The 18,323-nt window shown below is 41.1% G+C and overlaps 1 protein-coding gene across 1 annotated transcript; it reads left to right on the top strand.

The window, feature by feature from the left end:
* The first annotated feature begins 621 nt into the window (after window positions 1-621).
* On the top strand, window positions 622-17,929 carry col28a1b (collagen, type XXVIII, alpha 1b). The gene is given in 36 exon segments (XM_081722661.1): window positions 622-2,314; window positions 2,783-2,919; window positions 3,069-3,634; window positions 3,908-3,928; window positions 4,035-4,094; window positions 4,200-4,253; window positions 4,657-4,701; window positions 4,787-4,813; window positions 5,344-5,388; window positions 5,476-5,520; window positions 6,428-6,481; window positions 8,841-8,909; window positions 9,445-9,513; window positions 9,601-9,669; window positions 9,857-9,925; window positions 10,002-10,070; window positions 10,159-10,227; window positions 10,319-10,387; window positions 10,755-10,826; window positions 10,926-10,994; window positions 11,165-11,236; window positions 11,361-11,429; window positions 11,576-11,644; window positions 11,988-12,056; window positions 12,228-12,296; window positions 12,637-12,705; window positions 13,626-13,694; window positions 13,886-13,954; window positions 14,038-14,118; window positions 14,484-14,519; window positions 14,614-14,650; window positions 14,778-15,332; window positions 15,609-15,801; window positions 15,961-15,985; window positions 16,854-17,112; window positions 17,202-17,929. Coding segments are annotated over 36 exon segments (3,666 nt in total). The 5' UTR covers window positions 622-2,237; the 3' UTR covers window positions 17,372-17,929.
* Window positions 17,930-18,323: the final 394 nt, after the last annotated feature.

Raw genomic sequence — 18,323 nt, 5'->3', positions numbered from 1 at the left:
CGTGAATATTTATTCACTTAATCTTTCAAGAATGTAGACAAGAAGTTCTCTCTAGCACTTTGCACATCTTCCTCTTTTCTTGATGGTCCATCCTCTCTCTCTCTCTCTCTCTCTCTCTCGCTCTCTCTCTCTCTCTCTCTCTCTCTCTCTCTCGCTCTCTCTTTTTTCCTCCTTCTTTATTCCAGGAAGACATTATTGCAGCCGCACATCTGAGGTCTGCACTCTCTCTCGGACTATGGGCCAGGCCTTCCTCCACTGCTACCCAAATTATTGATTGACTGTAACCCAACAGCTGCTGTAGAAAGTATCGAGAAATTAAGTCCCTCACCAGTCCATGATTTGGTAAAATGCTCTCTCTCTCTCTCTCTCTCTCTCTCTCTCTCTCTCTCTCTCTCTCTCATATATATATATATATATATATATATATATATATATATATATATATATATATATATATATATATATATATATATATAAAATCACTCAATTACTGACTCACACTCTCCCCCCCCCCTCTCTCTGTCTCACTCACTCACTCACACTCCCCCCCCCCCCCCCTTTCCAGGATTAGTCTCCTCTGTGATAACAGTGGTAGGCCATTAAAATAGAATTTATGATTATTTCAAAATATCGAAGGCAGAAACAAACAGCATTAGTATGTCAAATGCAATAAGCAAATGTATGTAGTGAACCTCAGATTATCACTTGAAATGACTCCCCAAAGCAGCTGAGTTATTTCATCACAGCTAAATATTGGCCCCAAATCTCACTAAGCAGATGAAAAACATATTTTCCCTACAATTCACTAATGAAAACAATAATTTCTAAGGCAATCTCTTATGGATATGGCAAGAAGCTTTGCTGTAGGCCTATATAATTATGCAATTTCTGCGTATCTGTTTTATTTATTTATCATTCATTTAATATACAGTAGCTGCTCACCTAAAGTTCATGTCCTTGACATTTGCTTTAGAAAAATCCAGTGTTTGGGAATCCAGTGTTTGGGAACAGCAGTGACAGTTTGGGTCTTAGCAACAGCATTCCATTAGAGTAGATATAGATTGGTAAAAAGAGACAGCAGGTTAGGCATAAAATAATAATGCTGTGTGAAACAGGGTGTATAATGTGCAAAGGTGGACTCTGCTAGATCTTGCCATGACAGCACAGCTAAAAGGAAGAGCTGCTCTCAGCCAACAAACTTGAGTGTCATATAAGGTGATGTGACATGACTCTCAGTGCCCACAAACCCCCAGATCTACACCTTTACCTAAGACGAGAGGTAACATCATACCTGACTAAACAAATATTCTATCTCTAAATACTGAGACTGTGTCGGAGTCCTGACACATTGACAGGAAGGTTGTTCCCCAGCTTGGGAGCTTTATAGGAAAAGGCTCTAAACGCCGAGGTAGATTTCCTTATTCTAGGCACTAATAAAGCACATGCACCTCCTTTGATGGAAAGAGACGTGGTGGCTCATAATAAACCAAGAGTTCACTAAGGGACTTTGTCTAGAGTCCCTCACAAACTTCATATTGTTTAGCGACAACTTCGCTGTTCCTCTCGCCTCTCTCGTCACCTCACACCCCTCACTAAAGCGACTGCAACCCGCTACCTCACCCCCTAACTTGGCCGTACATCACCTAGCACACGTTACAAGCGCCTCTGAATAATTCTATATCACACGATATCGTTATCGACTGATTGCTTGTATAGCGTTTATCTATCGTAGAATATATATGATAATGTTCACCTTGATATGACTGGCGCTCTTAGCTTTTCACTCAAAGCGTTGCTGAAGAATGGATTTTCGTTCAAAGCCGATTTACTCCTTGCAGTTGTATCTGGTCAATTACTAGAAACTTGGCTAACGGCTCTTGCAGCGCAACCGACTTTTGTGTCTGCTGTATGCTTGTATTGTAATTTGCCTCAATTATATATCGCATCGGGTAAAACCGCATAGCAACATTAATAAGCGTAAATGTAAATTGACTGTCCCAACTATACTAAAATATGTAATTTAATACTGCACGAAAATAAACGCTTGAATAATCACCCACGATCCTCGTTTCTCGCTGCATTAAAAGCTATCAATAGGACACCACGAGGCAGAGATGGAACCGTGTACACTAGGAATCTCCGTAGGAAAGTCCAGCCGTTCTTAGGGTAACGTCTCCAACTCGGTACTCAGAACGGGACGCAAAGGCGAGGTCACAACTGTAGGATTGCAATGCCGCATGCACGACCGAAACGCAAAGTGTTATAGTCAGTCTAAGCTTTTGTTTAAAAAAAACGCATTTGCAAGGTATGAAAGGTAAGCGTCTTAAACACTACACTACTTTGCTCATTAATTCTGAGAGTTTTGAATAACCTCTTATTAAATAATTTGTTTATTTATTATTTTATTCAGCCACGTTGTTATGGTTACATTATTTAAAGATATTATGATTAAATTACCAGAAAGCTGTAAAGTGAGACTTCGCGGTTGTCCCACACCTCTGTAGTTCATTTGATTGTCAGCAAAGAATCACTGGAACGAGTGCTTACCCCTTTATCTTCAAAAAACTAAATCAATTAATTAAATTAAAAGATACTTTAATGAAAAGAAAAAAGAAAGAAAACTAGGATCTAATTATATACTAATTGTAAAACGTATTTAACTTTAGTTTTGAATATTAAAAATAATAGTTTATTAATGATAATGTACAATATATTAACATATATGGGGGTGTTGGGTACAGGCAATGGAGATTATTGTTAACCCATCTGGAACTTTCTGTAGGCTCGCAATGAAGGCAGTCATGCCAAGGTGGTTGCTACTGTTCTTAGCATTGTTCATCCTTTCAAACGAAGTTAAAGGCCAGAAGAAAACAAAACCTGCGAATAAGACGAACAACCTCACGACAAGCGACGGCACCGGTAAATCCTCTGTGTGATACACCGTTTCTATATTTTTAACGTTTTCTTGTGCTTTATTTGTGTTTTTGAGCCTGATCTGTTAAACACATCACTTCCCACGCATGTCCTTACGCGAGCTTGTGGAAAAATGTTGTGCTTGTCATCTCCAGTGCTGGTGTGCGCGCTGGAGATCGCGTTCATTCTGGACAGCTCGGAAAGCGCGCTGACATTCCACTTCGAGCGAGAGCGAGAGTTCGTGCGCTCTTTCAGCCGTCGGATCACGCAGTTGCAGGTGACCGGCTGGTATCTTCAGACGCGCATAGCTGCGCTCCAGTACAGCAGCTCCGTCTCCATCGTCCAAAGCTTCGCGAACTGGCACGATCTGGACACGTTTCTGAGTCGCATCGACGCCATGGCCTACATCGGCCAAGGGACCTATTCGTCTTACGCAATCAGCAACGCCACCGAACTGTTCGTGCGAGAGACCAAAGAGGAAAACGTGAGGGTGGCGCTCCTGCTGACAGATGGGGTCGACCATCCTCGGAACCCTGACATCATAGCAGCGGCCGCCGAGGCCAAGAGTCACAACATTAAGTTGTTCACAATAGGTTTGTCCAGCATGGTGCGTGACAGCCACAACCGTGCCAAGCTGCGCGCCGTGGCCAGCGCCCCCTCCCACCAGTTTGTACACAGCCTCAGTGACCCAGACCTGGAGGAGAGACTCCACCAGGAGCTTGTGAGTTTCCGCAATGAATTCTAGGAGCAAAAAGGCAACGTTTTAAAATATAACTATGATAGAAAATTAGGCCTATGACACGATACTGTTGTCACAAACTCGTAACACATAACACTATTTTCATTATGAAAATAATCACAATAACAGTGATAAGAAAAAGAAAGTTATTAATGATTGTTTTAAAGGTTCGTATATTTTAGAGAGCCTAAATGCTTCACAGTGGGGAAAATCAAATGAAAATGTATTCTATTTTTTATTTATTTATTTTTTTAGAAATCAGTGGCGAATAGTGAAGTAAGTATTTCTGTGCACAGCATGGCACGTGATCTAGAAAAAACATAAAGTCAGTACTACCTACCCTGCGTCTCCACGTGTGAGTTTTTTGGCTGTTGTATTACAGTGTCCACGACTCCAGACATGTTTGTGTGAGAAAGGAGACAGAGGACCTCCAGGAAACCCTGTGAGTAAAAGTGCACGTTTGAAGTCCGAGTCTTTTTGGCTTAGCAGCACTATCAGAGTACAGACTTTCTCTTGATTAAAACAGTCTGTATTTTTGTTTGTGTAGGGTAAAAAGGGTGAACAAGGGCACCAAGGGCTCCCCGGTATAAAAGGTCCATAGGTGAGTAAAAATATATATAACAATTAAATATAACCTGCTGCAATTATCATTTTTTATTAATGTTTTTTTTTTATCATGTCATATATGATGTCAATAAAATAATTACCAAGTATAATTGATATTATTTGCATATATTACTTACTGTGCTCTGCAAAACATTACTTTTGTCATTTAAAGCCCCTGGAAATTTGATTTTGAACTGGGAATTGCCCAAAACGACACACATACACACCGGGACTAGTGCTGACTATCAAAAAGCACTGCAAATGTAAACCGAATGTCTTTTACGGGATGCAGTCCTGCCTCTGACTGAATTTGGTGACTTAACTTTAAGACTTGATTAAGATTTGATACTAGAGTGAGAGTTTAATTTTAATGGAAGTCCTCTCTGATGTTATCTTAGGGAGAGCCTGGACCCGAAGGTCACCCAGGACCAGACGGCCGTGAGGTAAACCTGACAGAGCTGTGTGTTAATCTTTATCCCACATGTCAAGTTTCTACACATTCCCTCCTTCACATATTTTCATCCACAGGGGCGACCTGGGTTCAAAGGTGATAAGGTAAGTAAGAGTTATTACTAATTAAGTAAATGTTGTCTTTCTGTCCCTCTTATGTCTCTTGCTGTAGCACTTTTCGCCATGCTTTAAAGGAGGACCTTTTAATATGATTTTTTTTTCTTGAAATACATGATTCTACATCCTTTAGAATTGTCAAGTTCTCTGAAACAAACAGAACCAGAATAGACCAAACTGGCTCATCAAAAGTCAAATAAATCAGAGACATTACCAGTTATGATGCCAGCCTGCAAAAGACTGAAACGTTGACATCACTTCCTGTAGATTTGTTTTGTACCACACATTTGATATAAGTGATGTAACTGAAGTGAAGTGATGCAACCTGGAGACAACAGATAGCTGAATCAGGAACCACAGGCCTGCTTCTTTCCCTTCCTTACCTCTTAACATAGATGCCGAATTTAGCAACGCAAACCTGAATAGCTTTTAAAATCCCCCTTTAAAACTAACGTTCAGACTTATTTGAATCAAAATCCCATTCCGTACAGTCACAAAAGCAACAGGTTGTGTTGTAGTGGGACATAGGAGAATGTGGCGCTCCTGGAGACAAAGGCGATAAGGTATGTGTGCCTATCAGCATCAAAGCCCAATCAACAGAAGTGTGTTCCTTTGGTAGATCACTGAGGTACAATATGGTATTTTTGCAGGGCCTTCAGGGACCTCCAGGACCAAGGGGGGCCAGAGGAGAGCAGGCACAGTATCCCATTACATAAATGTCATATGTATATATGATGATTACAAGAAGTAAATGCATTTTTTTTTTTGTAGTTAAAAATGAAGTCATAGTTTGAAGCACTTTGCTTGCATAGCTGATGAAGGACCTCTGTCAAGAATGTCCTGTTTGCGTGTGTGTAAAAAATCCAGTCTCTCATCAGTTCATCCTTTGCTTGGATGTAGTCAGGGATGTTTCTTGTCTCATCCGGGACCATGGATCTTACATTTTGTAGGCCATTTCTTCACTTCTTGTGGCTGCGTAATCCAGCAGATGGATAAGAAGCATCATTGTTATTGAACAAGCATTAATATCTGAGTTTGTAACTGCTACTTGTAAACACCCATCACTGAATAACTGGTGAGCTGTAGTTTGCCTTGTACCACTGCTGTTATACCACCACTAGTCAATTAAAATAACCACTGTGCTCTTATAGAATGTGAGTGGATGATCACTCTTCATCCCGTGCCAGTGCACAAAACACAGCAGGCTATCCTGGCTTGCAGGACACTACTCTTTTTACGAGACAGACGTTGTGCACTATGATCAGTGACAAGACATTGCTGTAGACAAGGTTTAGCCTTAGGTTACAAATGAGGCCATTAGGGTAAAAGGTCCAAGCTACCATTTTTCCTTCTTTGGCACATAAATTTGGTTGGAACATGTATATAACCTACTGAAATAACAGCATCGGTATTTGAAAATATTTTAAATCTGAATGGATCAGGAAGGTATAGTCAAGTTTAATTTATAATTTGGCAAGCTAACTAAATTTGTTTTGGGTTCACCTTAAAGGCACATTTAGTACACCTAAACTGGCTGCTTAAATCATTAGTACACACAAATAGTATGTATATTTTACATTTCTCGGTTGTCTTGTTTTACAGGGTCCCTGGGGACCACCAGGGGACCAAGGACTTGAAGGACAAGCAGGTCCCAAAGTAGGCCAGTGCACTCAGTTTCTTTGGTACTGAACTGTCTGTGAACAGTGTTTTTTTTCCCATAATGAAGCAGAAAATAGCAGTGTTGCTTTTTATCTGGGTTTACCAGATGACATTTATAGGGAATTTCCATGCGCTTCAAACAAGATTCTGGTCCTTATGTGTGAAAGAGGAATGTGCAAGAAGGACTGAACAAAGCATGCTTTCAGTAATTCAGATCCCATAAAATATAAGAAGAAAGATAGCTTTGTTCTTGCTAAATGCTAAATACAGTGGTGTGAAAGTGTTTGCCCGTTTCCTGATATCTTATCACAGTTACATGTTTCAGATCTTCAAACAAATTTAAATATTAGACAAAGATAACACAAGTAAACAAAATGCAGTTTTTAAATGAAGGTTTTTATTAAGGAACAAAAAAAATCCAAACCTACATGGCCCTGTGTGGAAAAGTGATTGCCCCCTAAACCTAATAACTGGTTGGGCCACCCTTAGCAGCAACAACTGCAATCAAGCATTTGCAATAACTGGCAATGAGTTTTACAGCACTGTGGAGGAATTTTGGCCCACTCATCTTTGCAGAATTGTTGTAATTCAGCCACATTGGAGGGTTTTATAGCATGAACCACCTTTTTAAGGTCATGCCACAGCACTCAGTCAGATTCAGGTCAGGACTTTGACTAGGCCACTCCAAAGCCTTCATTTTGTTTTTCTTAAGCCATTCAGAGGTGGACTTGCTAGTGTGTTTTGGATCATTGTCCTGCTGTAGAACCCAAGTGCAATTCAGCTTGGTCACGAACAGATGGCCAGACATTCTCCTTCAGGATTTTTTGGTAGACAGCAGAATTTATGGTTCCATTTACCACAGAAAGTCTTCCAGGTCCTGACGCAGCAAAACAGCCCCAGACCATCATACTACCACCACCATATTTTACTGTTGGTATGATGTTCCTTTTCTGAAATACCATGTTACTTTTATGTCTGATGTAATGGGACATGCACCTTCCAAAAAGTTCAACTTTTGTCAGTGGTTTTCATCTTGGAACTCTGCCATGCAAGCCATTTTTGCCCAGTCTCTTCCTTATGGTGGAGTCATGAACACTGACCTTATCTGAGGCAAGTGAGGTCTGTAGTTCTTTGGATGTTGTTATGGGGTCTTTTGTGACCTCTTGGATGAATCATCGCTGCGCTCTTGGGGTAATTTTGGTTGGCCGGCCACTCCTGGGAAGATTCGCAACTGTTCCATGTTTTCACCATGTATGGATAATGGATCTCACTGTGGTTCGCTGGGGTCCCAAAACTTTAGAAATGGCTTTATAACTTTTTCCAAACTGATGGATCTCAATTACTTTGTGGTCCTATTTAAGTGATTTCTTAATTGAGAATAGGTGTGGCAGTAATCAGGCCTGGGTGTGGCTAGAGAAATTGAACTCAGCTTTCCAAAGACGTAATAAACCACAGTTAATTTATATTTTAACGTGTGGGTGTTTCCATGGGGAAATGTTGAACCCCAATAAACAGGATTGACCCTTCTGATAGTTCAAAGCTGGACAAACACAAAGCTAACTACTGCTCCGACAAACCACTTTTTCACAGAGGGCCATGTTTGGATTTTTTTTTTCCCTTAATAATAAAAACCTTCATTTAAAAACTATGTTTTGTGTTTACTTGTATTATCTTTGTCCAATATTTAAATTTGTTTGATGATCTGAAACATTTAAATGTGACAAACATGCAAAAAAAAATAAGATCTCAGGAAAGGGGCAAACACTTTTTCACACCACTGTACATCATTTGCATAAAGCCTTTTGAACCTTTGAACCTTGAACCTTTGCATGTTTAGTGTATGAACTGTCTTCAGCAAATAAATACACTAACAACGACAACAACAACAACAAAAACTCGGTTTCCCTAATAGAGGGAAAATTAAACTCACCTACATGTGAAAGATTGTTTTTAAACTTGCTCACACATGTTGTTCACAGAGAAGGGAAGTAGCACCTGAAATGCTAGAACTGTAACATCAATTTTCAGCAAAATGAAAAATCTGTAATCTTAAAATAACTACCTTAAAAATCACCATAAAAATACACTAAACACAAAAAATATGACTTATGTTGATAATGTTGATAAATACTCCAGCGAGGTCAAGCCTGGAAATTGTTGTTAAAAATTGCTTAGCATTTAAGGCATATATGTATTCTTATTTTATTTTATTACCAAACACTGTAGCTGTAGTAGTCAACTCCATGTAAACATAAGGTGCAATAATTGGTGAAAAAGTGAGTGATATGTTTCAGAAGGCTTTGGCTGCTTCAGTGCTTCAATAATTCTTACTAGATCACGTTTACTTTGTGTGTAGGGGGACCGAGGACCAGCTGGTAGAGCAGGCCCTCAAGGAGACACTGGCATCGGGTTCCCTGGTCCAAAGGTAAAAAATTGTGATTAATCTGAGCCCTAACATGTGTTATTAGTATGTGGTATGTGTCAAAAATGAAAGACCATACATTATCAGGTAAATATAACTCTAGGAGTTAAATACAACTTTTCCTACGTTATTAGTGTTTCAGTGTTTAAAATGTACTTTAGAGTTTTAGAGTAATATCTTCTTTAGTTGATGTGACATGCAATTTTGGAGTTCCTTTGGAGTGGACAATAGAACATTTTAAATCTGTCATGTCAAAAATAATGATCTGTCTATCTGCACACAGAATGCACTAGAGTCATATCCCACTCCAAATATGGCATTTTCAAGTTATCATTTATCAAATTCATCATCAATTCATACAGTTCTTATGCATTCAAAATTTAAACTTCTTTAAATTTCTTATTTAAAAAATGAATTTCAAATGTGTCTGCACATGCTTAAAAATGACCATGTAAACCAAACTATTATTGACTATATGTAACACACTTCACCGTCTGTGAATTGTCTCTGTCTGATAAGCCCTGTGTCATGGTTGTAGGGGGAGAAGGGAATCCAGGGACAGCCAGGTCCAGGAGGTCCAGCTGGAATAGGGGAAGCAGGTTTACCTGTAAGTGGGTCGCATGTGTCTGTTATCAGCGCTTCAGTCTGTTTCCCTAATAACTGTGTACTTTAGTAAGGGTCTGCATTTATCAAGGGTCCCCCGGGGCTACCGGGACCTCAGGGCTTCCCTGGTCCAACAGGGGAGAGCCTACCAGGACCAAAGGTAAGCAGTGTTACATATACCTGCAACACTTGGGACAATACTGTGTATTGTTGTTAACTTAGCCCTAAGAATTGTAATTGCAATACAGTGCAATACTGAGTTTTATGATGTTCTAATACTGTCTAGTCCTAAGTAAGTGACTTCAACGATCTTGAGCATGGAGTCCAAATTTCTCTTTATATGTCAGGGGGAGCAAGGCTATAACGGTTCTGTGGGAGCACGTGGACCTCCAGGTTTTGGTATTAAGGGTGAAAAGGTAAGATACAGTCAGGAAAATGAAGTTGGGTGTTGAATGCATGACTTCTGATGCTCCTTCCTTCTTCACCACACAGGGCAGTGCAGGGCCTTCTGGGCCTCCTGGTCAAGTGGGGGTGCCTGGATTGGGGTTTCAAGGAGAAAAGGTTTATAATCTTATAACGTGAACATTTTCATGCCACAGTAATTTGAGCACTTCTGCCTCATTCCAACACTGCAACTCAACATCTGTAGGGCAGTCAGGGACCCGTGGGCACTCCTGGACCCAGAGGGATCCCAGGAATAGGAATCGTTGGTGAGAAGGTGGGATAATTGTGTGAAATGTTCATTTAAACTCAGTGAAATTAAGCAGTACAAACCATTCAAACGAGACCGCTGTTCTGTTTGCTTGCAGGGAGATCGGGGCTTACCAGGAGAACGTGGACCTCCCGGACAGAAGATTGTGGGAGAGCCAGGACCCAAAGTGAGCAATGTTTTACATTTAGTCATACAGAGTCCAGTGCAGCAATGCTACCTCAGACAGATCCTGCTCATCTACTTAAGTTGGTAAATTATCTACTCAGTAAAAGTAGTTCATTTTAAAATATGTATTTGAATATTTCTGTTGAAACTGGACTGTCTGAAATAAAGTAATGAAGCATAAAATACAATATTGCAATCAAGTAAAAGTAAAATACGTTCATTTAAAAACACTTGGAAAAAAAACAGTCCTGGGGAATAAGCATGGAGAAGAATAACTAAAGGGCGTGCGACTTTTCTGCTGTCCATGCTTTTTTAGCATTAGCATAAATTGTTTTGCATGTCCTAAGGAACCCTTTAATGTACCCCAGGGTGATCCCGGCGCTCAAGGTGTATTGGGCGAGCCAGGTGTCCCAGGGGACAATGGACCTGTGGGAGCAAAGGTTGGCATGGTGACATGATGTTTGCAGCCAGGTGATCTGCACCACTCAATAAATGCAGCATTTGGCACCAGATACATTAATGTTGTCTTTTCAATACAGGGAGAGATTGGCTTTCCTGGGCCTAGAGGACAAGATGGAGCACCTGGTAGAGGTGTTCCAGGAGATAAGGCATGTGGCACTGCATCTGATAGAAGCCAACAGTTCTACGATAGTTATATCTATAATGCATTCCTACATTCCTCACATTCCTACATTCCTACAATACTATAATGCATTCCTACATGACATTTTGTTAGCCCAGAGGAGACGCACTGTGAACATGTGCCTTGTTTTGCTAGGGGGACCGAGCTGAGAGGGGAATGAGGGGCCTGCCAGGGCCTCCAGGGCCGATGGGCCCAGTGGGGCCCAAGGTACAGCGAAATGAAGCCAAAAACCAAAAACTTAAGTGATAACTAATCATCAGAGTGACAGAACCGAAATCTGAGTTCAAACATTCATCAGATTTCAGCCTGACATTATTTTCTACTCAAACAGGGAATACCAGGAGCTTTGGGACCTCCAGGAAATATTGGTCTACCAGGGAGGGGTATTCCAGGTGCCAAGGTCATTAATGTGTTCAAAGTTCAAAAGTATTATCCCTGATTCATATATTCATGCCATACACAAAGAATTTCAAACATTAAAGCATTAGTAAAGAATAAAAAAATATACAGATTTCTTTGGATTTAGATCTGGGTATATTTCCATAGGGGGATCTTGGACAACCTGGACCTTCAGGACCTGTTGGGGAACCAGGAATAGGAATCATTGGGCCCAAGGTCAAATAATAAATAATTATAATAATAATTAATAAAATTCCTGCTGTAAATGGCATCTCTCTAGCAGTTCCACTCTTGTAAAAATCAGCTCCAAAGACGGAAACAGCTTTCCTAGAAGGCCAGAGCAGTGTACAGATTAGTCTTTTCTGCTCTTACACACTCGATTTCACTTATGATGTGTCTCAGTGCTGAAGAAATAGTACAAACCGCTGTGATCGCCCAGGCCTAAGACTAAAGCTTATTAGAATGTTATGCTTTATAGTATTTGGGTCTCTGCTTTCTACTTTTAAAGGTGAGAACTGTTTGTCCTTACACAGATGAGTCTCTTCTTATTCTTGTTAAGGGTGAAAGAGGTTTCCCTGGACCAGTGGGACACCCTGGGCTGCAGGGAGATAGCGACCCAGGACCACCGGTAAATATACGCTTCACTTAACTGATTCACACGACACGTCTTCAGTTCAGTGCAGCAGGTCCCCCCCCCCAGCACACCTCAACCTCAGATTTCAGCTGTAGTATACACCTGTATCAGTTATGTCATCTGTTTGCTGTTTCCCCATGTTGATGGCACTATTGTCATTCGTAGGGTCCTCGGGGAATGCCTGGACTAACAGGAGAGGCTGGCCCTGAGGGGAAAGGCTTACCTGGTCCAAAGGTAAGAACACACTCGAGCCAGAGGATAGCTTTTATGGGCTGGCAGGACCATGAGGTAGTTTTTGTTTGGATGTAATAATACTGTGTTGATTTTATGAGAAACCTTTACAGCATGTTTACTGGTGCATCTCTGAGGGAAAAAAAATAACATGGTTCTACTGCTCCTTGAACCCAATCATCAAAACTCGTTTTGTACCAGTTATGCTTTTCTTATCCTTCCTCTTCAGTTTTTCTTGGCCACACGCTTAAATCTCAAGATTCTACCTCACACGGATTCATTACTTCAGTTCATTCAGTTACCACAACCAGGGATGTTTTCATGTGGGCATTTTCTGTTCAAGGGGGACAGAGGCCCTCCAGGACCTCCTGGGCCACAGGGACCACCAGGCATTGGACAAGCAGGCCCAAAGGTCAGTTATTTACACCCCAGAAGTATAGCACACAGACCAAATACATCAGTTCTTGCTATCTGTGTGATGTCACGCATGGATTTCTGTGTTGGCTTGTGGATATAAATCAACAGCAATACTGAGTCCCATGTGACTTTATAGCTACAGTGGCTGGGCTGTGTGTCAGTCTGTGAAGATGCCGCGCCAGCAGCCTCTGTGTGGTGGCACTGTCGACAGTTGCATGGCTTTTGTTTATGTTGTCTCATTTGTTTATGCCGTTTCCTTTGTTTGTTTTTTGTTTAATGTTGTCTTTTTTGTTTCTTTTGTTTACATTGTCTCTTTTGTTTATATTGTCTCATTTGTTTACATTTTCTCTTTTGTTTATGCTCTCATTTGTTTACATTGTCTCTTTTGTTTACATTGTCTTTTTTGCTTGTTATGTTGTCGTTTCATGTCACGGGTGGGCTGTGTTTCTATTTCATTTGCTGGGCCGCAAATGTCATTATGTCTTTTTCTTTCCTTTAGAACCACATTTTGTTTTAGCCACTGCATCAGTTATTGTTACATTGGGTTTCTTACATTTTCTTTTGTGGATGTTATCAGTTTTCCTTTGTTTTCATTAAACTCCTTTTTCTTCTTCTCCCATGACAGTCACAGTTAATATCTTTGAATATGAATGAGTAGCTGGCTCTATTATAATACCTATGAATGGTTTCAGTCGAAAGCCTCAGTCTTGTTCTCTGTCTTTTTCTCATTATCAGTCTCATTCTTGTTCCCAGTGTCTGTCTTGTTATCGTTCTCATTCTCAGTCTCTGTCTCGTTCATGCTCTAGGATGCTTCAGATACTTCCCTGACATTACAGCATGCATACACAATATGTTTGACACGTTTATATGCAGCAGAAATGTCAGCAGTGGTATTGACTTTGGTGTAATGTGCAGGGCTACGCTGGACGCACTGGTCTGCCTGGTCCCCCCGGGCTGCCAGGAGAGGGCATCCAAGGTCCAAAGGTGCCATGAGTTAGCAGTATTCACTAAATCTCTCTCTAACTTTAACTTTAACTTTTTAGCTTGTCCCAGACACAATAATCTAAAATTACAAATACAGCACCTGAGTTGTCACCAACTGTCCCTTCTCCTCGAGTAATAAGCAAAATGAAGGGTTTCATATATTTGCATTTTTTAATGAATCTTTTGTCTAGGGAGAGCCTGGATTCCAGGGATTAGCAGGACCAAGGGGATCCCCAGGAGAGGGGCTTCCTGGGCAGAAGGTAAGTGTCATGGCTGCAGTGTCAGTGCACGTCGCGTTCCATTAGCAGACCTCAACTCCGCCACACTGCTGGGCTGTTTACAGGGTGACCGTGGATTCAGGGGGGAACGTGGATCCAGAGGGGACCAAGGAAGTCCAGGGGAACCAGGACAGACAGGGCCAGTGGTAAGAACCATAACACCTAGTTGTCCACTTAAGGCTTAGGCAGTAATGGTTACCTCAGTCACCTCAAGTTATATGCATTTAAAGGGTTTATGAAACAGTAAGTGGTTAGTAAACAGTCAAAAACCAATCTGACTAACAATTAAGAAACAAACTATTCACATAATGCTAGTTATGTACTAAAGTTTCATTTATAATTAGTCATTTTGATGTTTTTGCTCAAACAGCTCGTGTAAGGGCAAAACAACATTTGAAGCAACTTCAGACTCTAAAAGAGGCTGCGATTTTCCACATTCTGTGTTGTGAATGTTACAAGTCACTGAAGTGGCATTCATTAACATGTGAATATATGTGTCTGTAATTAACAGGGTAGACCAGGACAAACGGGAGAACCAGGCCTTACTGTAAGTGCAAGTGTGGCACTGGGTCATTTAGACTATTATTGATCATTATTGATGGCTGTCTTGCCCTTCCTAAGTTTCTTCCTGTGTTTTGCAGAGGGAAGAAGTTGTCAAATTAATCAAATCAATTTGTGGTGAGTAAACAGGACAATCGACTTATTTCCATACAATGTGTACAGAGACATTTATTTTAAAAAATCACATACAATAAATTGATACAAAGGCCTGTTTATCCTTAAGATCTTTTCTTGCGTGTCTCAGGTTGTGGAATAACATGCAGAGTTAGTCCGCTGGACTTGGTGTTTGTGATTGACAGCTCAGAGAGCATCGGCCCAGACAACTTCGAAATCATGAAAGACTTCGTAAACTCTCTGATTGACCGTGTGTCTGTCGGTCCGAACAAGACGCACGTAGGCACGGTGCTCTTCAGTCATGTGACACTGGTGGTCAGCAGCCTGGACCACTCGTCTGACAGCAGTGACATAAAAGCGGCGGTGCATAGGATGCCCTACATAGGGGAGGGCACCTACACAGGAAGTGCCATCAATCAGGCCAATCAGCTCTTCGTCTCAGCACGTCCCGGAGTTAGAAAAGTGGTGGTAGTGTTAACAGATGGACAGGCCGATAAACGTGACATTGTGAGACTGGAGGATGCCGTGAAGGATGCCCGGAACACGGGCATTGAAACGTTCGTCATTGCCGTTATGAATCAGAGCGACCCTCTCTATGGGGACTTCCAAAAAGAACTGGAGTTGATAGCATCCGATCCAGACGAAGACCATATCTACCAAGTCAGCGACTTCAGCACACTTCCCGGTAGGTTAAAGTCAGATGGTTTCGTTATGCTGAATCAAATATGACAGCATGAGAACTGCAGGTGTTTCAGCACTTCAGCCATTTTTGTCTAACTGCACAAACAGTCTGCCCTGGAATGACATAGGGTTAGGAGACTGCTGAAGTGCACAGCCAGGCTTAGCTGGATTTAAACCCATAATATTTGAGGTAACAGGGTGTCGGAATTGTGGGATATGAGGGAACATTATTTGTCATACATGCATGCTCACATTGTCTGCTGTACTCTCATTGATTCAGCACTTGAGGGTAAGTTGCTTTCTAAGTTCTGTGAGAGCAGTGATCGATTGCTATTCAGTGGGACACTTGGCTCCAACCTTCTCCCCAACTCTGAAACCTCCTCCCACCCTCCGGAACCTTGGAGACGCCCAGACACCCCTATGTTGAATAGAGACCACAACAGGGAACACACGGAGGTGAGACGACTGTTACGGTTACATACCTGACCTTTATGGTCAGTTGTATGACTGGAAGTGGACTAGGTGGAGATTTGAGTGACACTGGGACTGAGTTGCCACAACACCTAATTTCTCATTTTGTTTAGATATTGTTTGCTTTTTTTAATTATTATTTTTTTTTTTTCTCTTTTCAGGTTTGGTCCTGAAGATTTTCGGAAAGTATTATATATTCTTGCTAGGCTTAGCATTTTCCCTGTTCTTGATTGTTTATTTTTGAGTGTTTGATTGTTTGGGGTTGGGTAACCTGTGCTTTGTTTCTACTTTAGATTTTAATCTATAGGTAGAATTTAAAGGGACATTATCTCATTATCTTGCATGTCAGTACGGTATGCAAGAAAAAGACACAGTACACCAAAGAGTAAAGTGTACAGTAAAAGTTACAGTTTAGCTATGTAACGGCGAGTGGTTAGGAGGTGGAGGCAGGCGCCGAGAAGAGCGAGATCCATGATTCTAGAAAATCCAGAATCGTAATCCTCAGAATTGTCCAGGGTCACAGCACCAACACGAAGCGTAGGGGAATACAAGATAAAATAAAACGGAAACAAAACACACTATGACAAAGGAGGAAGCAGGCTATAACAAAGACAGAAGAAATAATAAGGACAAATAATGAAGACTAGAGATAACAAACAGGCAGCGAAAACACGAGGCTAGGAAACGAACGAAGGCTAGTAGTAGCACACAGAGGCTAGTATTTACCACAGTGCCCAGCCAAGACAACAGGGAACGAGACAGGCTTTAAATAAACATATTTATATGAATTTAAAAAGACACAGGTGCTACAAATGAAGGGTGGAGAAAACGACACACGGAAGCAAAACAAATGCACGAGGCAGGATAATGACTAGGAGGGGCCAAACGTGACAAGTTATTTGTTAGGCAATTCTGATTCTAAAATGTCAGAGAGAAATGTGTCCCTGCAGGGTTGTGCTGCCAGTGCTAACCAAATAAACAAATTAATTAGCGCAAAAATAAATGCAGAAATAAATAAATAAAACAAAGTTCATTCCATGTTAAATGAAAACAGCGAGTTGCTCTTGAGTGCACCTGCAGGCTGATGTTAACACTGCGTGACACCAAACAGCCGGGAGCACAGGGAGATCTGAACGTGCTGCTGCCATTTCAGGATGTGGATGATACCACAGCCCCATTCTCCAGCTGGGACCCTCTGATCCTGGATGACCTCCGGCGCTTCCCGCACAGCATTGATCCGGAAAGGTCAATGTCGCATCCGGTGCATCAGACCAAGCAACCTCAGATACTAGTTAAGGATCATTTCAGTAAAGGTACCTGTCAAAATAAGATTAGTTTAATGGCCACGATTTCTTTTTTAGTAAATGCCCCCGAGATCATTCAATGTCTTTGGCCTTCCCAGAGGTCTGTGTGAAACCGGTGGACCCGGGACCATGTCGGCAGTACGTGGTGAAGTGGCACTATGATCCCAAGGCCAACTCATGTGCACAGTTTTGGTATGGAGGCTGTCATGGCAACCAGAACCAGTTTGACACAGAGAAGAGTTGCCGGAAATCCTGCGTGATAGGTTAATCCCTGTCAGCGTATGTGTGTTTCCGAGGTCAGTTATTAATGAAGGCCTGCACCAGCTGTATCCTTTCAGTTTATTTTATCACATATATGTTATGGTGACACTGGTTAGGAGGAATTTATCTGAATGTATACTTATTAATATGTTCCGATGTCCGTATTTCCCTCTGCACATGATAGTGTTTATTCTGTAGTTCCAGAGGACCTGCTGAATGTTTTTACAAATCCTCCAGACTGTCTCCATGAAAGAATGATTCATGTGGATTTTTATTTTTTTTTCTGACGGCATCTTCCCTGATCAAAGTAAAAATTATATCACACACCAATTCCATTATACCCTCTTCACATTGCTGTGACATGCCACACCTTGCAAACACACCTGGACACTAAGTCCGTTAGACCACCGAAGCCGCCTGCATCTCTGAGTGAGTAGCGGTTCACATCAGTGAGATAAGTGAGGCTGAATGCTTTAATTGAAAGTCCTTGTTGAAAAAGGAGCTACACACTGTTCCACCAAATGCAGCTTTAAAGTCCTGCACTAAAGTCCTGCTTTTTCAAAATCATTCATGTCTCGTTGATTCTTCAGTAGAAATTCAGCAGTTCTCTAAGGGTGCTTCTCCACCCTTAAGTGTTAAGTGTTTGTATTACTGCTCATGGTATTCACTGCTGCCACACCTTCATATTTAATTAGATATACTCTGATTTGTCTTCATCTCTCCCATTAATATTTGTACCATATTTACATTTTATTAGATATACTCTGATTAGCTTAAGTTAGGCTTTCATTTACATTAATGATATACCACAAATAAGCTCGCAGGGTTTAAATAAGATCCTTTCTTGTTTCTAAAATAAACAAACATCCTTATCATAAGAATAAACATATTGAAACAGACCAAAATGCTTATCAATTTTAAATAAAAGTCTCTTTTTCTACTAAAACAGATTCGTGTTC

Source organism: Electrophorus electricus, chromosome 1 (genome assembly GCF_041902795.1).
Source record: "Electrophorus electricus isolate QZ-2024a chromosome 1, ASM4190279v1, whole genome shotgun sequence".
Taxonomy (NCBI): domain Eukaryota; kingdom Metazoa; phylum Chordata; class Actinopteri; order Gymnotiformes; family Gymnotidae; genus Electrophorus; species Electrophorus electricus.
Note: the sequence above shows the minus strand (reverse complement) of the source record. Positions and strands in the feature narration are given on the sequence as shown.